This window comes from Phocoena sinus, chromosome 11 (assembly GCF_008692025.1).
Source record: "Phocoena sinus isolate mPhoSin1 chromosome 11, mPhoSin1.pri, whole genome shotgun sequence".
Classification (NCBI taxonomy): Eukaryota; Metazoa; Chordata; class Mammalia; order Artiodactyla; family Phocoenidae; genus Phocoena; species Phocoena sinus.
This window is the reverse complement of record NC_045773.1, coordinates 78,929,543-78,954,447: the sequence shown is the minus strand read 5'-3', so window position 1 is coordinate 78,954,447 and position 24,905 is coordinate 78,929,543. Positions and strand designations below refer to the sequence as shown.

General features: G+C 39.8%; 1 protein-coding gene across 2 annotated transcripts in view; it reads right to left on the bottom strand.

Moving 5' to 3' along the window:
* The window catches only part of EFHC1 (EF-hand domain containing 1), a 65,181-nt gene that overhangs the window by 21,314 nt on the left and 18,962 nt on the right, over positions 1-24,905 (bottom strand). For both annotated transcript variants that reach the window (XM_032647492.1, XM_032647491.1), the window contains 6 exons: positions 21,678-21,827; positions 20,333-20,525; positions 11,349-11,569; positions 5,483-5,623; positions 1,790-2,003; positions 1,294-1,441 (listed from right to left, as the gene is read on the bottom strand). In XM_032647492.1, coding sequence (XP_032503383.1) covers positions 1,294-1,441; positions 1,790-2,003; positions 5,483-5,623; positions 11,349-11,569; positions 20,333-20,525; positions 21,678-21,827 — 1,067 coding nt within the window. The remainder of the gene's footprint in view (positions 1-1,293; positions 1,442-1,789; positions 2,004-5,482; positions 5,624-11,348; positions 11,570-20,332; positions 20,526-21,677; positions 21,828-24,905) is intronic.

Here is a 24,905-nt window from a genome sequence, read left to right as displayed (position 1 = left end):
TGCAACGAGAAGCCTGCACACTGCAACAAAGAGTAGCATCCTCTCGCCGCGACTAGAGAAAGCCTGTGTGCAGCAATGAAGACCCAACATAGCCAAAAAATAAATAAAATTAAATAAAAATTTAAAAACAAAACGAAAAAAAAAAAAACCCTAATATATCCCAAACTGAAATCCCTCCTGCCTCCGCCCTGCCAGAAAAAACCCTCCTCTACCCACAGTAGACTTCTTCCCCATCTCAGTTGGTGGCAACTCCTTTCCAGCTGCTCAGGCCAAAAACCTTAGTCATCCTTACCTACTCTCTTATCTCCCCTATATCATCTGTCTGAATCCTTATTAGCTCTACCTTAAAATATACCCCACATCAGACCACTTCTCCCCACCTTCACTGATACTACCCTGGTCCATGCACCGTCATCTCTTGCCTAGATCACTGCCACATTCTCCTAACTAATCTCCCTCTGAATCTATTCTTAACACAACAGCCCCTTCTTTTAAAACACATGTCAAATGGTGCCCCTCCTCTACTCGGAAGCCCCATGGTGGCTCTCGCTTTCACTCAGAGGAAAGCCACCACCCTTCCAGAGACCTAGCAGGTCCTACACAACCTGGGCCCTTGCTAACTTCCTACCTCCAGCTTCTGCTTCTCTTCCTCACTCCTCCACTGCCGCCACTCACCGGCCTACTTCTTGCCAGTGTTACCTGTGTGCTCCGAGTGTGCTAATACGTAGAGTCTTAGCACTCACTGCTCCCTCTCTTCCTGGAAAGCTCTCCCTCCACACGTCCACGCAGCTGACTCCTTTACCTTCACGTGTCTGCTCAGTGCCACCTTCTCAAGGTGTGACCACCTCCCCCAACCAACTGCAACCCACCCCCACCTTCCAGAACCCTTATCACCCTTGTTTTGCTCCACTTCCCCACAGCACTCATCACCCAACACACTGCATAACTAACTTACTGGTGCTGTTTATTAGCTATCTCCCGCTGCTTAGAGGGTCAACTCCATGAGGGCAGCAACTTCTGGTCTATTTTGTTTACTGATAAAAGCCTAAGGGCCTAGTGATAGTGTCTGATACATACAAGGCACTCAATAATTATTTGCTAAATATATGAAGTTGAAAAAGTTCTAAGTTACTAGTTATTATATTGGACCCAGGTAACCTAGGTTGTCTAAGACCTTTCATTGGTGAGGGAAATCTGAAAATCTAAAATGTGATCATCCATTCATTTTAAGAACTGCTTCCTGAATATCTCATTGTGCCAAAGCCAAAATGGACCTTAGATGGTCAAACATACTTGTCCAATTCTGGTGCAGGAGCTTCTTGCTTTCGAACACGGCTCTGAACTGACAGGAGTGCTTCTGGTGAATACTGGGCAGCATTGCTCTCCATGTATTTCAGAACACAGTTGTCTGTATCAAGGATGACGAACCGGTGGCCAAACACTGGGGAAAGGGTAGAAATACATTTTGCCTGGTTATGTTCTTATCAGGCAACCGAGAGTAAAAATTCACAGATATGTATTTGTGACCTAGACTAATGAACTTTCAGTTGCTCTCTAAACTAATATGCACTAGTTTGCTCGGTGTTTAGGGAGCTCAGAGTTTTCATCTACAGCCAACAAATGCAACTAATTTACAGTTTAATTGATAAAGGAGATTTATACACTGTACCACATGTACAGCTGGACTGCAAACTAACTGCTTCCTACAAGGGTTAACTGAATTAAATTCCCAATAAGAAGAACCCATTCACTTGGCCAGAAAGAGAGCCTAAACTGTGTTGAGACTTACCCTCAATCACAGCACCAATGAAGAAGTCACTGGGGCCATAATAGATGGGGTTTTCCACCGAGGAGCCTGGTTTGACAACTTTAGTTCTGCCAAGATACTTGCCCCCAATGATACCAGAATTGCGAACAGGAGGCTCAAAGATACTGATCATGTCAGTGGCTAGAAAATAAGAGAAGACAAATCGGCGGTCTTTGTCCTCTGGGATGGGGGATTCCTGGAAAGGTGAAGAAAAGAGGATATTATGAAGGTACGTGATCTACGCAGAAGCCTCAAACTGAAATATCTACGGGGACTAGGGTACAATATAAGCCTAACATATGAAGTATAATATAAATGAACAGTATGGGGTGGGGCTCCGGGGACCGGGAAAGGACATACCTCATCTAAGGGAGGCTGCCCCAACTCACCTCCACTTGATTGTTGCCATGTGGGAATGAATATAGGCCCAATGTTGCTAGATCCAATTTTTCATGAGAAAACAGAAATCTGGATTACTATATAAAAACCCTGACTTTAAAATGTTGACTTCAACTCTTTAAAAGCACCAGGTAGGCCAAAGAAAACATATGGGCTACATTCTGTCCACAGGCTGCCAGTCTGAAACCTCGTGGCTGACATTATGTTCAACTTCGAGGACACTAAAGTGATTAGGCAAAGCTTATGCCTTTAAACAAATCCATTTTTATACATAATTTAAAAAAGAAAATTTAAGAAGGGAGGAAGGAGTAACATGTCATAGAGTTGAAGTGATTCTGAGAAACTACGTTGTTGATAAGACTTTTCCTAAATCAAATCACCGAGAAACAAATTCCAGACTGAACAAGCCTAAATACAGACATGCTTATTCTTGACTAAAATCCTCTCACATCACAATTTCAGCACACACCTTCTCATTCAGACCATGGAATTATTTGTGTCATAATTTCTCATTTAGTAGAGAAAGTCATTGGATTTCCTCTTAGTAAAATAATTTCCTCATACCATTCCCTGACAGTCTCCAAACTTTTTTTGTTGAACACCCTTATAATAAAAAAAATTTTTTTTAAACAAATAAAAATAAAATCACATCATTCCTCTCCTCTCAAACCTCCAGAGGATTCCCATCACACTTAGAATAAAATAAAGTTCTGAGCAGGACTACAGGCACGGGTGTACAAGGGGGTTGGGAGCAACAGCTCACCCTGGCAGGAAGGAGTATTTAAAATTTTTTTTAAATTGTTTTTGCCATTTTATTTTGAACTAAGTTTATCAGACTTAGAGAAAAGTTGCATAGTTGAGAATTCTCGTAAGCCCATCACCAAGCCTCACCTAACAGTAATATCATAGCACAGTTATCATAATCATAATCATAGCACAGTTATCAAACCCAGAAAATGATGGTATAATGCTTTAAATAAACTACTGTCCTTATTCAAATTTCACCTGTTTTCCACTTATGTTCTTTCTCTGTTTCAGGATCCTATACTGCATTAGTTGTTATTTCTCTTTAATCTCATCCAATTTGTGACAGTTCCTCAGTCTGCTCTTGTCTTTCATGACCCTGACATAAGTACTGGTCAATTATTTTGTTGACTGTCCCTCACGCATCTCACTTTTGCATCTTTGGCAAAAATACCACAGGTGGGGAAAAAAAACACGTCCTTCTCTGTGCATATCAAGGAGTTCATGATAACAAAACATCTTTTTATTGGTGATGTTGAACTTGATCACTTGGTTAAGAAGATGCCTGGTGGGTTTCTCCCCTGTAAAGTTACCATCTTTCCCTTTGCAGTTAGTAAATATCTTGAGGGAGGTACTTTGAAACCATGAAAATCTTGTTTCTCCTCAAAGGTTTTCCCACTAATTTTAGCATCCGTTGATGGACCTTGTCAGCAACAAGTACTGCTGAGGTGTGTGCTTAATGGTAATTTTCTATTGCACTCTTCTCTTCTCCATTTGTTCATTGAAATTCTACTGTATGATAATCTCCAGGTCCATCATGTTGCTGCAAATGGCATTATTTCATTCCTTTTTATGGCTGAGTAATAGTCCATTGTATGTACGTATGTGTGTCTGTGTGTGTGTGTATATACATACATACATACATAAATACATATATATGCCACAACTTCTTTATCCATTCATCTGTCAGTGGACATTTAGGTTGCTTCCATGTCTTGCCTATTGTAAATAGTGCTGCTATGAACATTGGGGTGCATGTACCTTTTCGAATTATATTTTTCGTTAGGTTGAGTCCTAGTCCTGTCTCTGTCTAAGCAGTTAAGACCTGGGACACATCAATTAGCCTCTCTGATCCTTATGTTTTGAAACATAAAATGAGTATATTATATTGCCTGACTCACAGACAGTGTATGTGTAAATAAATTCATTTACCCATTCATCCAACAGTTATTGAGTACCTACAAAGTCTAAAGAGACATGACCCCTGCCCTCAAGGAGTTCATAGTTACTATGTCATAATTCAACAAACCTCTTGAACTTTAACAGTAACTCAAAGAACTTAGCAACAATGCAAAACCTTCATTAATCAGAATTCTTAACGTATGGAGTGTTCTAGTTGACCTAGAATTTGCTAGAACTCCCTTGTTTCAAAGCTTTTTCAATATTTAAAATATACATTAGTCAACTATGTTCTCATTTAATTTTTATTTTTTCAAATACATTTCTATTCCCAGTGTAACTTATTTCAATTTCTCCTATTTATGTCTATATTTCTAAATAAAATGGTTATATTTCTATTTCTGCTTTTTTTTCCTATTTTTAAAGACATTATCCTTTGAATTATTATCAGTAATTTGCTTCAGGTAATTCAGCCAGTGAGTGGAACACTCAGGATTTGAATTTATGTCTGTTTCCAAACCTCTCAGCCACTAGCCATATGACCTCTCAAAGTTCACATCTATTAAATTAGTATGATTCCATTTGTCACATTTAATGAATATAAAATACATCAAGCTAGATATCTACCAATGATAAAAATTAGTAAGACATGGTCCCTACCCTCAAGAAAATCACAGTTCACTGGAAAGGCACACAAATAGATAATTTGAATGTAAGTCAAGCTTTCATAATTGCTTAATAAAAACGGCCAAAATGCCTGTCAAAATTTGAGGGATAGAGAGATTAATGATTTAAGAAAGACTGTGAGGGCAGATAGGACTTGAGCTAGGTCTTGGTTCAGGGGCACCATACTTAATACTATCCAACCTGCCTGAAGGTTGGAACCAATGGTTGTTTAAATAAACACAGAACTCTGACAGCTGTTACTCTAGAGCTTACAGACAAAACAGACAACTGTGCACAGTACTGAGACAGAACAGAATCTTAGGATATAAAAGTTGTCCTTGGGGCTTCCCTGGTGGTGCAGTGGTTGGGAGTCTGCCTGCCGGTGAGGGGGACGCGGGTTCGGGTCCTGGTCCGGGAGGATCCCGCATGCTGCGGAGCGGCTGGACCCATGCGCCGCAGGTACTGAGCCTGCGCTCCGGAGCTGGCGAGCCACAACTACTGAGCCCGTGTGCCACAACTGCTGAAGCCCGTGCACCTAGAACCTGTGCTCCACAGCAGAGGCCTGTGCACCACAACGAAGAGTGGCCCCTGGTCACAACTAGAGAGGGCCCACGTGCACCGGCGAAGACCCAGTGCAGCCAAAAATAAAGTAAATAAAATAAATTAAAAAACAAAAATTGTCCTCACCAGTGCAGCCAAATAACGAAGCACCTTGTTCTCATTCATCAGCATTTTAATAACATCTTTTTTTGGAGCTTTTGGAATGAGCGCAAAGCAATTCTGAGCAGAGTCTTCAACTAGTCCAAAACCGTTATAGGGAGGTAATTCCTGAAGAAACACAGGAAGTAAGAAATAAAGCAGATGCTCCTTGTTCTAAAAATTAAAGGTAACTGTAAGTTTCTTTTTAAAATCTAGAAAACATTTATTTAAAAGCAATTTCTACATATACAAATGTAATCAGAAAAAAATAACATATCACATAGTCCATTCCTCTTTATAGATTTTACACCATGATCACTGCTCACACAAGTGACTGATGATGCTACAAAGTAACCCTCAGGGCTGGATTTAATCTATCATTGATATCCACTGCCAAAGCAGAGCCTGGCCCTGCCCCCAGCCCCAATCCTGGCCCCTGTGGCCCTCCAGCACGGTGAAGCCCATGGGTCTGTCTGTGACTTCTTTGTCTGGGATGTGGGTCTCAGCCGGGCAGATCTGGAAACTGTTTTCTCAATTCACCCAAAGTGGGCACGTGTGTGTGTTGGAGGTAGGGGTAAGGTGGGGGTGTTAGGACTTGGTTCATGCTACTTACTTCCGAGTTACCTCCGTATTTCTAATATTTTAATTTCTTTTTTTAAAAAATTTTAATTTTATTTATTGATTTTTGGCTGCATTGGGTCTTCGTTGCTGCGCGCGGGCTTTCTCTAGTTGCAGTGAGCAGGGGCTACTCTTCGTTGCAGTGCACAGGCTTCTCATTGCAGTGGCTTCTCTTTATTGCGGAGCATGGGCTCTGGGCATGTGGGCTTCAGTAGCTGTGGCTTGGGCTCAGTAGTTGTGGCGCACAGGCTTAGTTGCTCCGAGGCATGTGGGATCTTCCCGGACCAGAGCTTGAACACGTGTACCCTGCATTGGCAGGCGGATTCTTAACCACTGCACCACCAGGGAAGTCCCTATTTTTATTTCTTCATTTTTGCCTAAGAGAATGATAGCCATACTTCACTAAGAACTCACACTCCCCTGTCCACACAGGATTCCCCTTTCCTAGAGAAGGAGCAAACTCATGGAACTAAATTCCAGATGCAAAGGTTATTTGGTGAGTGTGAAAATTTAGGATGAACCTATGTTTTTCATTTAGGTTCCATGAAGGGCTGAAAGCACCGCTAGAGGATGCTAAGATTTGTTTGTCTAAAAACTTAAGTAGAGGGCTTCCCTGGTGGCGCAGTGGTTGAGAATCTGCCTGCCAATGCAGGGGACATGGGTTCGAGCCCTGGTCTGGGAAGATTCCACATGCCGAGGAGCAACTAGGCCCGTGAGCCACAACTACTGAGCCTGCGCGTCTGGAGCCTGTGCTCCGCAACAAGAGAGGCCACGATAGTGAGAGGCCCGCACACCGCTATGAAGAGTGGCCCCCACTCGCTGCAACTAGAGAAAGCTCTCGCACAGAAACGAAGGCCCAACACAGCCAAAAATAAAAATAAATAAAAATTTAAAAATAATAATAAAAAATCATGTATCTAAAAAAAAAAACTTTAGTTCAGAGGTTATTTTCCTCCCTCTCATCAATGCTAGGCGGACTGCAGCTGAGTTCTTTTTCTCTCCTTTCTGCTATGCTTTCTCAGCAAACTAGCTTGTACCATGCTTTTACTTGTAGATACCCTCCCCAAATCTTTTAATATACTGTATTCAGGGACTTTAACAAGTTAGTCTATATGAGCCCTGCTCCACCTGCAACAGGGGACTCCCTCAGAAACCAGGGACTCTGCTATGTTCATCCAAGGTGGGGTGCTTAGAACACTGATCCTTCACCCACTTCCTGGGCTGTAGTTAATGTGATCTTCATGGCTGGAATATGACTAATGGATCCAGTAGATGGACGATGACTTAATTTGCTCCAAATGCAAAACCACTACTCAGTGAATATACACGGCTGCCAATGGACAGAAGGACTTGGGGTGAGGCACTGCATGCTAAGCTGACTTACTCTGGAGGTGGGCGGAAATGCACAGTGGTGGAGTCTAATATCAATACACAGTGAGAGCAGCCTGGTTGGGGGGTGTGGGGGGAGGTTAAGGAGTTTTAAAATAGGGAGGTAAGTTTCTGAGCACCTTCCTCTCAAATTCCTTTTGTTTTAACAGGCTTCTACCTAGTTTTCCCAAGTTGCATCTCATTTCCTCTGCTTGGAATAAAGACCTTCTCTAAATATCAGCCCCTGTGCCTGTGGTCCTGGCACCATGCTCTTCATGCTCCAAGCTACCGCCTGGGTCCTGTTCTAAATTAGAACCATTCCTCTGACTGGACATTATCACGCCTAGACACTCCTATTCGTATGACCCACCTCCAGAGCTTCTGCCCAGGCTTTCTTAATAATGCACGCACACACAAAGTCTTAAGAGTCCCTCATCCTTCAGATGCTGCCTTCAGAGGCCAGCTCCACGGCAAATGAGCTCTCCTGGTCCTGGCTTTTTCCTCCTCCCTACTAGCATGTCTCCAGATGGATCCAGCACATCTGGCTTCTGGATCCATGTGGACTTACTCCTGATCTGGCAGATCAGCCTGACCTGGGTATCGAGATTCTCAAATTACATATACGCACTGCATATCCACTTCTGTCCCTGCCCATCAGCTTGACTCCGGCTTGGTCCCTCTAGAACCTGCTATGGCTCTCATCCCTGTGTTCCAACTACATTGTGTAGAGTTTAGATGACTGAGAGGTAATGATTGAGGAGAGCTAAAAGGTATTTGCTGCTTGGTAAGTGGAGCTTTCCTACTCATTTCCAACAAAGACTTTCATGGAGAGGCAGAGAGGATTTATTTGTAGCAGAATTATTTATTATAGAGAAAATAAACTGACCAAACACTATAATTAATGTGCCATATGTAAGGATGGAGAAGACATTGTATTATACAGAGTGACTGAGACAGGGCAAAACAAACAAACCAAAATCTATAGTGGTTCTCCAGTTCTCTCTGCTCTCTATCCAAGTCTTCCCTCCCTTTTTTTCTTTAGAAGACAAGTTTAGGGGGTGGTAAGGTGATAGTAATGAGGATGGAGAGCAGGGCTATTCTAGGACTCAAAGCTTTTATCAGCTCAAAACACAGATCAAAGCCGTCCACTAGGAAAAGTGCACCAGTGTGCTACAAGCCCTCCCCATCCTACTTCCTGGTTAGGTGAGACTCCTCCTTATGAGAATGTTTGACATTTAACAGGATTACCCTTGTACTTTTCATTGTGATGCCTGGACTGCAATCTCACACAATATTTATCTATAAACTCAAGTGGTGGAGTAGTTTGGTTGATCAAAATCTAGATCTGTTCACATGGTATTTTTCCTGTAGACTGCATCAAATGCTGCCCCCAAAACTGGGGCATAGGGACATGGGTTTTATTATAATTCTTAATCCATGAGCACATTCATGGGTAAGGAGTTCTATCAGAGGAAAAACTGACAGCAAGAGGCACTATCATCACCCACACTCCCTTCTGGAAGCTTTATTGCCCCAGGAACACCTAGCACCAAAATCCAAATCCTTCTTTGTAATTGTTTTTATAAGATGTTGCTTCTAAAAGCCTTGCCTAAGATATCACTTGCCTTTGAGGGGAACAAATACATACTGCCTAGGCAGTCTTCTTCAGTCTATCCAGGAAACACACCACATACTTCCTATTTGCCAGGCACTGTGTTAGGTACTAGGAGCACAAAGATGAACAGTGGTCCTGCTGTCAAGGAACTTAGTCTCACAGAAAAATTCATAAACAGATGTTTTAATACGATAAGTGCTAGTGGAGGGAGGCACAGAGTATCCCAGGAACACAGACGATGGGGGGCGAGCCCTGCCTGGGACTTCAGAGAAGCTTTCTTGGAAGAGAGAAAGCCTACACTGAGTTGTGAGAGTTAAGAAAAAGCCGTGTAGAGAAATGATGGAGAAGTGGTTCAAGCAGGAGAAAGAGCATTAGCGAAAGTCCAGGGGAATAAAACAGGATGCAGAACCACCTGTAATTCAGTAGAATTGGAGGCTAAGTGCAAGCAGCATGGGCAGCAGATGCGGGGAAGGCAGGGGCCCAGGCTGGAGGAATTCAATCATTCCATCATTCCAGTAGTGTCTTTCAAAAAGAAAAAAGCCCACGGACATTATTTTATACACATGCTGGCAAAATAAAGATGGGCCGCAGGTGCTAACACACTATTTTATACATGGGCAACAAAGAGGTTGTTTGAGTTGTTCCTGCCCCAAATAGGTACAACAAGCACCAGTGTTTTGGTCTACGACACTGTGGCCTTAATACTTTAGATGCTTGTTGAATCTGCTGTGTAATTCTGAAAACATGCAATTGTCATTTCAAACTCTAAAATATGTGGCTGAGCCACTCTGAAGGTTCAAGTTTATTAAATTATTATTTTGGTGCATTAAAGACAACATGAACTTACTCTCAGAGTGGACTTTGAGGTGCACAGAACTGAATTTTGGGGTTCCGCGTGATTTTAAGGAGAGCGATGTTGCAATTAAAGAACACCGTCTTCCAACATCTTCAGTGAATCAGTTTTTGTTTTGCCCCCAATCACTTTTTTTTTTTTTTTTGGTACACGGGCCTCTCACTGTTGTGGCCTCTCCCGTTGCGGAGCACAGGCTCCAGACGCACAGGCTCAGCGGCCATGGCTCATGGGCCCAGCTGCTCCGCAGCACGTGGGATCTTCCCGGACCGGGGCACGAACCCGTGTCCCCTGCACCGGCAGGTGGACTCGCAACCACTGCGCCACCGGGGAAGCCCTCCCAATCACTTTTTAAGTAAAAGGGTTTGATAAATAGGCAAGAAAAAATGAAATGCCTTAGGGGTCTGGAATTTTAAAAGATGTCTTTTTTTTAATCAAAAAGCTTTAAAATTATTAAAGTAACACAAGGCTTGCTATAAAAACTGAAATTGAGGGAACTCCCTGGTGGTCCAGTGGTTAGGACTCCACGCTTCCACTGCAGGGGACATGGGTTCAAGTCCTGGTCAGGGAACTAAGATCCCATAAGCCATGTGGCATGGCCAAAAAAAAAAGCGAAATTACAACCACACAGTACAGAAAGAAAGCTCCCTGGTCATCTCCCACTTCCCTCCCTCCCTCCCCTTCCCACGGTGAACTAACCACTGTTAATAGCCCAGGGAAACATTCCTCCGGGTCTTTTCCTCAGTAATATAAGCAGATGTTGTATACAGTAATCTACAAAAATAGTGCCATGTCATGTATTCACAATCCCTTAAAAATGTTATGGACATCTTCTCATGTTAATATGCACAGACTCCCTCTTTTTTTAACAAGTCTTATAGTCCTCTAATTATATGGATGGATATTCTGTAATTTATTCTGCCAATGTCCTTACACTTTATTATAAGTAATGCTACACTACACATCCTCACATATATCTATTTAAAATCCCCAAACCAGATTTTCTGGGTCAAGAGATACGTGATATTTTATTTTGAAAAAGTTTAAATGAGACAAACTGCCCTTCAGAAAAGTTTTTCTCATTGTTCGCCTATTAACAGTACACGAAATGCCTACTGCATCACACCACGGCAAACACTGGATACTGTGAGTCTTTTTAAATCAAACAGATCCTAAACCTCATTATTTTCATTTCTCTTTGTTTGATTATCAATTGAGGGTCTTTCCATATGTTCATTAGCCATTTGTAGTTCTTCTTTTGTGAACTGCTCTATTTCACATGCTTTGTCCATTTTTTTTATTGGGCATTCACATAAGAGCCTTTTTTATCCTTTTCCTTAAATTCCTATTAATGCATCAGAAGATGAACTCTCTCTCTAACCTCAGAACCAGTGTCCTGTTACCTGTTTCACAGGAGGTGGTTCCTTCTTGCTCACATCAATGCGTGGTAAATCAGAGATTCCAAATTTTTCTTTGTAATACTGCCGAGTAAATGGATCACAATCATAAATGAAGAAAGTTCTCCCAAGTATAGTGAGTGGCTTCCCAACAATGAAGTCTTTGGCAGTATACCATTCCAACACCTCCTTGTCTGAGATTTCCAGCACACACCGAGGGAAGTTCTCTAACAAAAGACAGCAGGGAGAGGAAAGAAAAGGAATGAGGATGGGAAGAAAGACTGACACACAGCAGCCAGGCATTCCTGAGAACCAGAGGGAGTGCAGGCTTCAGCTCTGACCGAGGGTCAGGGACTCCTCCACACTCCCTGCAGAACACAGGGCTGAGTATTTCCATCTGCGAACAGGACACATAAATAATAACCCAGATTGTTTCTGTAAAGTCTCTCTCCCATATTCGGCTTGAACTATCCCTAGAGGTCACCAATCTTAGTAGAATTAACACTTAGAAGGAATCATTAAAAGAGAAAAGAATAAATGTCCTTCTATAAAGACAGAGTATTGGATCTATGGTGGGGGGTCCAAGTCACTTACTTCAACCACCCACCCATTTATCCGTTCATCTAACAAATTATTAGTGACCACATATATCGTGTACCAGGTACACTGCTGAATACAGAGATTATAACAATTAACAGTATGGATAAAATTCCTGCCTTGATGGAGAAAACATTCTATTTGGGGCCACAGACTCTAAACACACAAAACATGGTTTCATTTCAATTGTGGTCACTGCTACGAGGGCAGTCTGATCTATTCCTGTGCCAAGAGGCAGGGACAGTCAGCACAATGGTTCCAGTAATCCGTTCATCTGGGAAATCAACAGATTTTCAAACGTAGAATCAACCTTCCATTTTTGGAATAAATCTAACTTGTCACACTCTCTTATGAAAACTAGGTGTTGATTGTTTAAGACTGATTCCCTGCAACTTGGCCTCCATGGAAACCATAAGATCATCAGTCAGTTCTAGTAAGGTGCCACACTTTGTAGCTGGAACCACAAAGCTTGGCCCCAGAACTCTGATGACAGGGGGCATGAGAGGGGGGTTGGTACTATCCTAACTGATAATTGCTAAGAAAATAAGGAAGGAGGCTAAGGTTCTGCTACAGCATTCAGAAAACCTAACGCTCCAGCCCTTGATTTGCCAAAAGAAAAGGGTTGGCTGCTTCCCAATCACGCATCTTAAACGCCCTACAGACCAAGGGTTCCTTCTCCCAGTGTCTAGTGCCCAACCCTACTAGAGCTCTCTGAGTCACCCCAGGAAGTGATGGGCAGTGGAGGACACAGCTCATGACTCTGTGGCATTATTTTCTTTTTTTGGCCACGCCATGTGTCTTGTAGGATCTCAGTTCCCTGACCAGGGAACAAAGCCACGCCCTTGACAGTGAAAACACAGAGTCCCAGCCACTGGACTGCCAGAGAATTCCCCAATAATTATTACTTTAAATGTAAGTGGACTAAATGCTCCAATCAAAAGACATGGAGGGGCTGAATGAATAAAAAAACAAGATCCATCTACATGCTGCTTACAAGGGACTCACTTCAGACCTAAGACAGACAGACTGAAAGTGAGAGGATGAGAAAGGGTATTCCATGCAAATGGAAATGAAAAGAAAGCTGGGGTACCAATATTTATATCATACCAAGTAGACTTTAAAACAAAGCCTGTAAAAAGAGACAAGAAAGGGCATTACATAATGATAAAGGGATCAATCCAAAAAGATGTAATAATTGTAAATATATATACAGCCAACATAGAAGCACCTAAGTACATAAGGCAAATATTAACAAACAAAAGGAGAAACTGACGGTAACACAATAATAGAAGGGGACTTTACCACTCCAGTTACATCAATGGACAGATCATCCAGACAGAAAATCAAAAAGGAAACACTGGCCTTAAATGACATTAGACCAGATGAACTTAATAGAAATATACAGAACATTCCATCCGAAAGCAGCAGAATACATTCTTTTCAAGTGCACATGGAACATTCTCCAGGACAGATCACATGCTAGGCCACAAAACAAGTCTCAGTAAATTTAAGAAGACTGAAATCATATGAAGCATCTTCTCTAACCACAACACCATGAAACTAGAAATCAACTACAAGGAAAAAAAAAAACTGTAGACCTTGAGATTACCTTACTAGCTAAGTCAGAAGGAGAAAGACAAATATCATATGATATCACTTATATGTGGAATCTAAAATATGACACAAATGAACCTATCTACAAAACAGAAACAGACTCACAGACAGAGAACAGACTTGTGGTTGCCAGGGGCGGGGTGTGGGAGGGATGGATTCTGAGTTTGGGGTTAGCAGATGTAAACTATGATATATAGAACGGATAAACAACAAGTTTCTACTGTATAGCACAGGGAACAATATTCAACATCCTGTGATAAACCATAATGGAAAAGAATATAAAAAGAATGTGTGTGTGTGTGTGTGTGTGTGTGTACGTATATATACATATAACTGAACCACTTTGCTGTATAGAAATTAACACAACATTGTAAATCAACTATACTTCAATAAAATAAAAAAAAACACTGTAAGAAACCCAAATGTGTGGAGGCTAAACAATATAGTACGAAACAACCAGTTGGTCACTGCAGAAATCAAAGAGGAAATAAAAAATACCTGGAGACAAATGAAAACGGAAACACAATGATACAAAATGCTATGGGACACAGCAAAAGCAGTTCTAAGAGGAAAGTGTATAGCAATATAAGCCTACCTCAGGAAATAAAAAATCTCAATCTAACCTTACACCTAAAGGAAGTAGAAAAAGAAGAATAAGCAGAATCCAAAGTGAGTAGAAGGAAAGAAATAATACAGATCAGAGAGGAAATAAATGAAATAGAGACTAAAAAAAACAACAGAAAAGATCAATGAAACTAAGAGGTGTTTCTTTGAAAAGATAAACAAAATTATAAAACTTTAGCCAGATTCATCAACTAAAAAATGAGAAAGGATCCAAATAAATAAAATCAAAAATGAAAGAGAAGTTACAACTGACACCATAGGAATACAAAGAATCATAAGAGATTAGTATGAACAATTACACGTCAGCAAAATGGACGACCTAGAATAAATGGATAAATTCCTAAAAACACACCATCTCCTAAGACTGAATCAGGAAGATATAGAAAATATGAATAGACTGATTATTAGTAATGACATTGAATCAGTAATCAAATAACCCCAAGAAACAAAAGTCTAGGACCAGAGGGCTTCACAGGTGAATTCTATTAAACATTTAAAGAAGAGTTAATACCTAACCTTCTAAAGTATTCCAAAAAATTGAAGGAGGAGAAATGCTTCTGAACTCACTCCATGAGGCCAGCATCACCTTGATACCAAAACCAGACAAAGGCACCACAAGAAAAGAAAATTGTAGGCCAATATCACTGATGAACATAGATTCAAAAACCCTCAAAAAACATTAGCAAACAGGATACAGCACTATGTTAAAAGCATAATACAATACGATCAAGTAGGATTTATCCCAGGGGTGCAAGGATGGTTCAAAACCCACAAATCAATCAATGTGATTAACAAATTGCAGAATAAAAATCATATGATCATCTCAATAGGTGCAAAAAAAGCTTTTGGTGAAATTCAGCATCAATGTATGATAAAAGCTCTCAACAAAGTGGGCAGAGAGGGAACTTTCCTCAACTTAATAAAGGCCATACATGACAAGCCCACAGCTAACTTCACACTCAACAGTAAAAAACTTAAAGCATTTTGTCGAAGACTAGAAACAAGAGAAGGAAGACCACTCACTCCAATTTTATTCACCATAGTATTGGAAGTCCTAGCCATAGCAATCAGACAAGAAAAAGAAATAAAAGGAATACAAGTTGGAAAGGAAAAAGTAAAACTGCTACCGTTTGCAGATGATATGGTACTATATATATAAAATCCTAAAGGTGCCACAATAAAACTTAGAACTAATAAATGAATTCAGTAAAGCCATAAGATACAAAATATACAGAAATCTGTTGCAATTCTATATGCTAACAAAGAACTAACAGAAAGAGAAAACAAATCCATTTACAACTGCATCAAAAAGAATAAAATACCTAGAAATAAATCTAACCAAGGAGGTAAAATACTTTTACTCAGAAAACTGTTAAGACTCTGACGAGAGAAACTGAAGACAACACAAACAAATGGAAAGATACACTGTGCTCATGGATTGGAAGAATTAATATTGTTAAAATAAACATATTACCTAGTCTGCAGATTCAATGCAGTCCCTATCAAAATACCAATGGCATTTTCCACAGAACTAGAACAAATAATTCTAAAATTTGTATGGAAACACATAAGGCTCTGAATAGCCAAAACAATCTTGAGAAAGAAAAACAAAACTGGAGGTACCATGCTCACTAATTTCAAACTATACTACAATCCTACAATAATCAAGAGTATGGTACTGGCACATAGATCAATGGAACAGAACAAAGAGCCCAGAAATAAACCCACACTTATATGGTCAATTACTCTATGACAAATCAGGCAAGCATACACAATGGGGAAAAGACAGACTCTTCAATAAGTGGTGTGGAGAAAACTGGACAGCCACACGTTAAAAGAATCAAACTGGACTACTTACTCACACCATATACAAAAATTAACTCAAAATAGAATTAAAATTTACATGTAAGAATTGAAACCATAAAACTCCTATTAGAATACATAAGCAGTACATTCTTTGACATCAGTCTTAGAAACATTTTTTTTTGGATATGTCTCCTCAGGCAAGGGATACAAAAGCAAAAATAAACCAATGGGACTACAACAAACTAAAAAGCTTTTGCACAATGAAGGAAACAAGGAACCAAACAAAAAGGCAACCTACTGAATGGGAGAAGCTATTTGCAAATAATAAATCTGATAAGGGGTTTAATATCCAAAATATAGAAAGAACATTTTTTTTTGGATATGTCTCCTCAGGCAAGGGATACAAAAGCAAAAATAAACCAATGGGACTACAACAAACTAAAAAGCTTTTGCACAATGAAGGAAACAAGGAACCAAACAAAAAGGCAACCTACTGAATGGGAGAAGCTATTTGCAAATAATAAATCTGATAAGGGGTTTAATATCCAAAATATAGAAAGAACTCATACAACTCGACATCAAACAAAAAACCCGCCTGATTAAAAAAATGGTCTGAGGACCTGAATAGACATTTTTCCAAGGAAGACATACAGATGGCCAACAGGCGTATGAAAAGATGCTCAACATCACTAATCACCAGAGAAACACAAATCAAACCCACAATGAGATATCACATCACACCTCTCAGAATGGCTATTATCAAGACGACAACAAATAACAAATGTTGGCGAGGATGTGGAGGAAAGGGAACCCTTGTGCACTGTTGGTGGGAATGTAAAATTAGTGCAGCTACTATGGAAAACAGTATGGAGATTCCTCAAAAAATTAAAAACAGAACTATCATGAGATCCACCAATTCCACTTCTGGGTATTTTTCTGGGAAAAAAAAAAAAACACTAATTCAAAAAGATTTATGCACCCCTCTGTTCACTACAGCATTATTTACAATAGCCAAGATATGGAAGCAACCTAAATGTCCATGGATAGATGAGTGGATAATAAGAAAGTGCTGTATACACACACACACACACACACACACACACACACACAATATTACTCAACGATAAAAAAGAATGAAATCTTGCTATTTTTGACAACATGGACCTAAAGGGTATTATGCTAAGTGAAATAAGTCAGACAGAGAAAGACAAATACTGCATTTCACTTGTATGTGGAATCTAAAAAAGTAAAACAAAAGAATAAACATAACAAAACAGAAACAGACTCATAGATACAGAGAACTAACTGGTGGTTCTCAGAGGGGAGTGGGGTAAGATGATGAGTGTAATTGATGAGGGAAACTAAGAGGTACAAACTTTAGTTGTAAAATAAATAAGTCATGGGGGTGTAATGTACAGCATAGGGAATATAGTCAATGATACTGTAGGGACTTCCCTGGTGGCGCAGTGGTTAAGATGCCATGCTCCAAATGCAGGGGGCCCGGGTTTGATCTCTGGTCAGGGAACTAGATCCCACATGCACGCCACAACCAAGGAGCCAGCAAGCCGCAACTAAAGAGCCCACATGCCACAACTAAGCAGCCAGTGAGCGGCAACTAAGGAGTCCGCAATCCACAAATAAGAAGCCTGCCAGCCACCACTAAGGAGCACATGTGCCACAACTAAGACCCGGCCGCAACCAAATAAATAAATAAATATTAAAAAAAAAAAAAAGCCTGGCTACGCATTAGAGTTGTCAGGGGAACACTGAAAATAACAATAATGATACTGTAAAAACTTTGTGTGGTGACAGATGATAACTAAATTATCCTGGTGATCATTTTGTAATGTATAAAAGTATCAGATCACTGTGTTGCACACCTGAAACTAATATAGTATTGTAAGTTAATTTTATTTCAATAAAAATAAATAATCCATAAAAATACCCAAACATTTTTCAAAATTTGTTGCTTTTTAATCCTATCACTGCTCCAATATCATTACTGTAATATACTCTAATTTTACTTTGATATGTTTTAAGCCCCTCAAATTTAACATTGTTCCTTTAGTTTGTATAGTCAATGTTTATTTAGATTTACCTACATTTTACCATTTTCTTTATCACTTCTTATATCTCAGATCTTACTTCTGGAATCATTTCCTTTCTATACATTAGATTTTTCCTAGTAAGGGTCCATTGTTTAGGTCCACACCCAGCTCTCCCGCAAAGCCTTTAGTCTTTCTAGCTCACACCTCTTCTTCTGAGCTTTGTCTACATGACATAACTAGTTAGCAATCAGATAATCTGGAGCACTTGTGTTACTGTTTAAGAGCTTTGAGTATTTATATTACTTGTCTCCCCAGCCGCTAGAAGTGACTGAAGGACAGGGATTCTAGGTCTAGGAGTTACATTTTCATCTTATCCTCCATAGCACAGCACTTAGCACATGACATAGTTCCCATAGCAGATATTTAACCCTTGTTTAACTGAATTCAATAAAAATTATCCATTGGATTAATGCCTCTGGGAGTCAGTCAGACACTTTAACACCGTGGTTCCAGTTAAAGGAATTATGTAGCTGATGGAAGCTTAGCCTTTTCTGTCTGCAAGACTAACAATAACTTTCACAAAAAGATATGTGTTCTACCTTTTCAAATGACCCTGCATAGGTCACCAGGCTGCCTTTCCATCTACCCCTGCTGAAAATTGTTAACATTTGGGAAGTTATAGATGAGGATGATTACATATTGAAAAGTCTAAACATAGGCCACAATGATAAGGCACATTGATAAGGCAGAAAACAAACATGGAACCTGAGAGTTCAAGAGATTTACTGACACTTTTTTCATGCCACCCTGAATACATCCCCATTCTTCTTAATCATAACTCTGACGTTTGTTAGCTCCAGATGGCAGGCACTGCAGGCTCATTTAAGCATTCTGGAAGGCCAAAATTAGTATATTAGTCCCAGTGTCACAGAATTCTAAGAGGGTTCTATGGGAGCTAAGTAGAAGAAACACAGCAGGCAGCAGCCGGACTAAGTTGAACTAGGGCATGGATCTAGTTATCGCTATTTGAGAATGTAAACTGTGTTAGCAATTATTCTCATTTCTCAAAAAAAGAGGTGCTTAATGTTAAGTCTCTTAATTTAAAAATGACAATTTTTACTCCCTTTTATCCTTTTCCCCAATCTCATTCTCCTCTGCCTCACATGCAACCATGCTAATGAGCAGCTTTCTGATTATCTGAATATTTACACTGTTTTGTGTGCATTTTACTTCATGTAAATGGTATTGCGTTATACATCTCCTTTTAACTTTTTTTCTACACAGCACTATGCATTTAAGATGCATCCATTTGCTTTCTTGTACATTTTGCTTCTATTACATATTTATCAGGATATACCTTCACCACATTCTGATTATCCACTCTCCCGGTAATGGAAATCTCCACCTCCTTGCCCCCAAATAACTGCATTTTTAAAAAACACTGTGCAGACCAAGCAATACACGTGAGTAAGCTGGATTTAGCTTTCAGACAGCCAATTTGTTTATAACCTCTAAGACAAATCTCTTGCTCAATACCTGGAATTTCTTATCTCTTAGTTCCAAAAAATAGAGTTAAAAAACAAAACAAAAAAAAACCCAAAGTATTTATTACAGTTCTGTCAGCCATCCAAACATTGGTCATTACATGTGACCAAGATGACACTTTTGTAAGAGAAAATTCTTAAACTATTAAGTCAATAACTAAAGCAAGTCTACTTATTCCAGAGAACTAGTGACAGACAGCCTGTCTCAGCTGCATTTTGTTTGCATTCTCACACTCCCATTGATAAGGTTATTTTATATCAGCAAAGAAAGACCAAGGGTTGATACAATGGGGATCCACCATTATGAACCACAGACATGCCTTTTCCCATCTGAAGTTATCCCACATAGAAACTTCCTGATTAGGAAGTGGTTGAGGTGAGAAGCAAAGTCTGAAAAGCACATAAGGAAATGGTAAGCTGTATCTCTGAATGAAAACAAGCTTGTTTTAGAAATGCACTAAAAATCTGACATGAAATTGCTTCAGCTCAGAAGCCTTGCTCTTCCACACTTTAAATAAATCTTCCACTGCTGTTTTGGTTTTGTTCCCTTGATCTTGGTATCAGTCATCTCTGCCAGACCATTTCAGATACAAGCTTGGATCGAGGGGCCAGTAAAGGAGGGAAGTTATGGGAAAGCCACTTTTTGAGTACCTAAAGAACACAGCAAGCACCTCCCAAGTGAATGACAACACTGATTAACTCCTTTGAGATCCAGGAAAGGTCCCAATTAACAGAGGATAAACTGAATCACACATACTTGCATTCTCCACCAAAACCTTGGGCATGCGCTGGCGGCTCATGAGGAGTGGGAAGGGATCTCGTCCATCATTCCGTTCGTGGACCTCTCGAATTTCCACTGTATCATCCATAAGATAGTAATGAATAATGTAGGTCCGACATTCACCAAACATGCTGTCTGTATCATCCCAGATCGCATAGAATCGAAGAACCTTTGAGGAACCCAAAGCAGTGACTTAAGTAAAAATTCTACAGGTGGAGAGTTTAACTTAGCTATTTTGGCATTTCTGTATCAGACAATGATGAAAAGATTAACCAGAAAGACTATGACATAATCTCAGATGGTTAAAAACAAAGTATTCACCAAAGATACAAAAACATCTGAAATCATGCCAGATGTCAACAGCTGGAAAGTATTAAATAATAGTCTTATAAGCTTGTGCTGAGAAAGAATGATTCATTTTGATCCAAAATATTAGTCAGTGAAAGAGAAGCTGAATTAAAACAGCAGTGGGCCCTTTGTTCAGTGCTTTATGCATATTAATAAAGGTACATGTAAATGGTTTGTATATAATTAGTATGGAAAGAATTTTCATTTATTAATGAGTCTTTTTTTAGCTCTTTCAACTGTTCTTTCTAGTAACAGCATCAACAATACAATCTTTAAATACAAAATAATGACAGACATATGACTGATATAAAGAATGTTCTTAAAAGACCTTGCTAGTGCTAGGTAAAATTTTCTGAACTAAAAGGAATTAGATGTCTGAGAGAAAAAAGCAGCAAAGAAACACTGAGGGTGATCTGTTTTCTCTTTCCCTTTAATACAGTAAAGGAGAAGACTCAAATAACACCAGTCCACAAGGGGAAGATAGGAAGGTTGGAACAGAGCTGGAAAATACCCAGAACATTCTGTACTCACACATCAATATAAAATTGAACAAGGAAGCATCTGCAATGGGAATGCTGTGAAATTACTAGTTTAACACTAGAAACCTACATATATGCAATAGCTTTGAAATATCCCAATAATTCATTTAAGGTTTCCCAAAGGATTCTTTGACATTAATTCATATTTGAGAAAAGAAGTAGGTGGTTAGAAGTAAAAAGCAGGGAGCAGACATTGCTCAGCAATTGCTTTAAGATTTAAAAGTTTGGTGGAGCTCACAAGACTTAACTCCACAATCATCTTTGAACCTCTGATATGAAATTTAGGCATTCCTGTACCTCTAACCCCAGAAAGATAGCACTGTATCTGACCAGTTAAATTACAGATATAATGTTTCAAAATACACATCTACCAAAATAACTTGCTAATAAGCAGTGCTGCATTTGGAAACAAGTAAACCTACTGGGTCACTTACTTGTTTGTCAAAGGTGAGAAACTGCTTGAGTTGATCAAAGTCTGTTGGGGTCACATACTTACGAAGAGGCTGTTTCCGGAGTTCAGTGTAAGGATCAAGAGCCATCTTCTCTGGTGGATTTAGTTCAATTCCTTGACTTTCCAAAAATACCTACATAATTCAAAATTAATAATGATTATCTTTCTTGAAGCTTCTCAAAGTAAATATTAAGTGATGCTGTAAAAATAAGTATAATAAGAATTTCTAAGCTACTGCCCACCTTAACCATTAGTTTGCAGCTTGAACATGTCTTAGCAGTACTAAGCCTTTGATTGACCCAGTTCTATAATGCAGATAATAACTGATAATTACCTTAAGTATAAATGGAAGACATGATGGTAAGGTAACTGGCTTCATATATGAATTCAGATCAATTAGATTTAAGTAGGTGCCCAGGAACAGAGGGAGTACTAGGATTGCTTACATACGTACATCACAGTTTGAACAATACGTAATTCATATCAGGTTTGGGGGCAAGCTACACAATGGCAAAGTTAAGCTGAAATCAAATTCCCAGCTTTCCATCTCATTTAAAACAAATATATGATTAAGTACTTCCCGCAAAAAAAGAAAAGAAAGCATACCCACTAATTATTTTAGACCAAAAAATATTTCAGCCAAATAGGAAAGATGAATCAAGTGCTCAAATCTCACTAAAAAGTTAAAGAAAGCATCTGAACTTGATGTGATCACTGAATTTTATTTTGCTAATTATGAGTAAATAAAATATTTTAAGTCACTATATATTTTAATACAACTTGACAATTCTTCTTAAAAGCACAATAAACTATCTTTTTTGTTGACCAGAAAAGAACAATTTCCTGGGATCTGTTTACATTGTGGAACTGGAAATTAATCTGAAATCTGGGTCTCTTTTGGGAATTGTGTGGTTTGCTTTTGGACAATTCAATAGAAAATATACAGAACTCAGGGCCAAAATACATGGGTTCTAGTATCAGCTCTGCTAACTAGCTTATAATCTTAGTATTTAAAGTTTTATTAGGCAGTCTCCAATATCTTTCTTATTTAAAAAAAATTATTTATTATTATTAGTTTTTGGCTGTGTTGGGTCTTCATTGCTGCATATGGGCTTTCTCTAGTTGTGACGAGCAGGGGTTACTCTTCATTGTGGTGCGCGGGCTTCAGTAGTTGCGGCAGGGGCAGGCGGGCTCAGTAGTTGTGGCTCACGGGCTCTAGAGCACAGGCTCAGTAGCTGGGGCACACAGGCTTAGATGCTCCGTAGCATGTGGGACCTTCCCGGACCAGGGCTCGAACCTGTGTCCCCTTCGTTGGCAGGCAGATTCCTAACCACTGTGCCACTAGGGAAGTCCCCCCAATATCCTTTCAATATTAAAATATTATGATCTCAACATCTACTAAAAGTACTGAATTGCAGATGACAATAAAATTCTCCCCTCCCTTGAGATGGTCTACTAGTGTAGCAGGATTATTGACTGAGAAATTTAATGGGTGTTTTACTCCTTTTTGTTGCTTACAACTGATAACCAGGCCCTTTATTAACCTTACTTTAGGGATTTTGGGAGGAATGTAGAAGCTTCCTGAAGTTGACTGTTCTTCCTGTCTCTTAGAAAAAGCCTAAACTCCTTGAATTGATTATTCTAAGGTGTCCCAGGAGGAGGGGAGAGAAGGGAATGTCTTTGAGGGCAAGAAGACAGAAAGGGGGAGATTTCCCCAGACTGGAAAACAGACACAGGTTGGTAGGCCTTAGAAGAGCAAGACTCCCCAGGTCTCTGCAGGGACGCTTGGAGAACAGGTGCAGCCAGTCAGCACAGATGCTCAGAGTCCAGTCTCTTACTCAGCACCAAGCTTCAGGGAGGTGCCCTTGGTCACTGGACAACCTAGGGACCCTGCGTAGATAACCCCTTTGGGTCTGCAAGTGCTGCTGCTTACTTGCTATCCTTAGGGCTTAGAATCTTTGGCAAAGCTGAGGGCGAACAGAAACACCAGGCCAGTTTGACCGGGGCTCAATTAGGTCTTAAGTTACTTTTAAAAAACAAAATAACGCAGCTCATGCAGCTCAATAACAAAAATACAAACAACCCCATCCAAAAATGGGCAGAAGACCTAAATAGACATTTCTCCAAAGAAGATATACAGAATGCCAACAAACACATGAAAGAATGCTCAACATCATTAATCATTAGAGAAATGCAAATCAAAACTACAATGAGATATCATCTCACACCAGTCAGAATGGCCATCATCAAAAAATCAAGAAACAATAAATGCTGGAGAGGGTGTGGAGAAAAGGGGACACTCTTGCACTGCTGGTGGGAATGTGAATTGGTTCAGCCACTGTGGAGAACAGTATGGAGGTTCCTTAAAAAACTACAAATAGAATTACCATATGACCCAGCAATCCCACTACTTGGCATATACCCTGAGAAAACCAAAATTCAAAGAGAGTCATGTACCAAAATGTTCATTGCAGCTCTATTTACAATAGCCAGGACATGGAAACAACCTAAGCGCCCATCATCGGATGAATGGATAAAGAAGATGTGGCACATATACACAATGGAATATTACTCAGCCTTAAAAAGAAATGAAATTGAGCTATTTGTAATGAGATGGATAGACCTAGAATCTGTCATACAGAGTGAAGTAAGTCAGAAAGAAAAAGACAAATACCGTATGCTAACACATATATATGGAATTTAAGGGAAAAAAATGTCATGAAGAACCTAGGGGTAAGATAGGAATAAAGACGCAGACCTACTGGAGAACGGACTTAAGGATATGGGGAGGGGGAAGGGTGAGTTTTGACAGGGCGAGAGAGAGTCATGGACATATACACACTAACAAACGTAGTAAGGTAGATAGCTGGGGGGAAGCAGCCGCAAGGCACAGGGATATTAGCTCGGTGCTTTGTGACAGCCTGGAAGGGTGGGAAGGGGAGAGTGGGAGGGAGGGAGACGCAAGAGGGAAGACATATGGGAACATATGTATATGTATAGCTGATTCACTTTGTTGTGAATCAGAGGCTAACACACCATTGTAAAGCAATTATACCCCAATAAAGATGTTTAAAAAAAAAAAAAAAACAAAAAAAACAAAATAACATTTCTTGTGCACCTGTATCTGTGGAGTAGGATTCACATCTCTGACACCAGCAGTAATACTTTAGTGAAAATAATAAATTCTAGCTGAGTTCTGGAGCTCTATTTT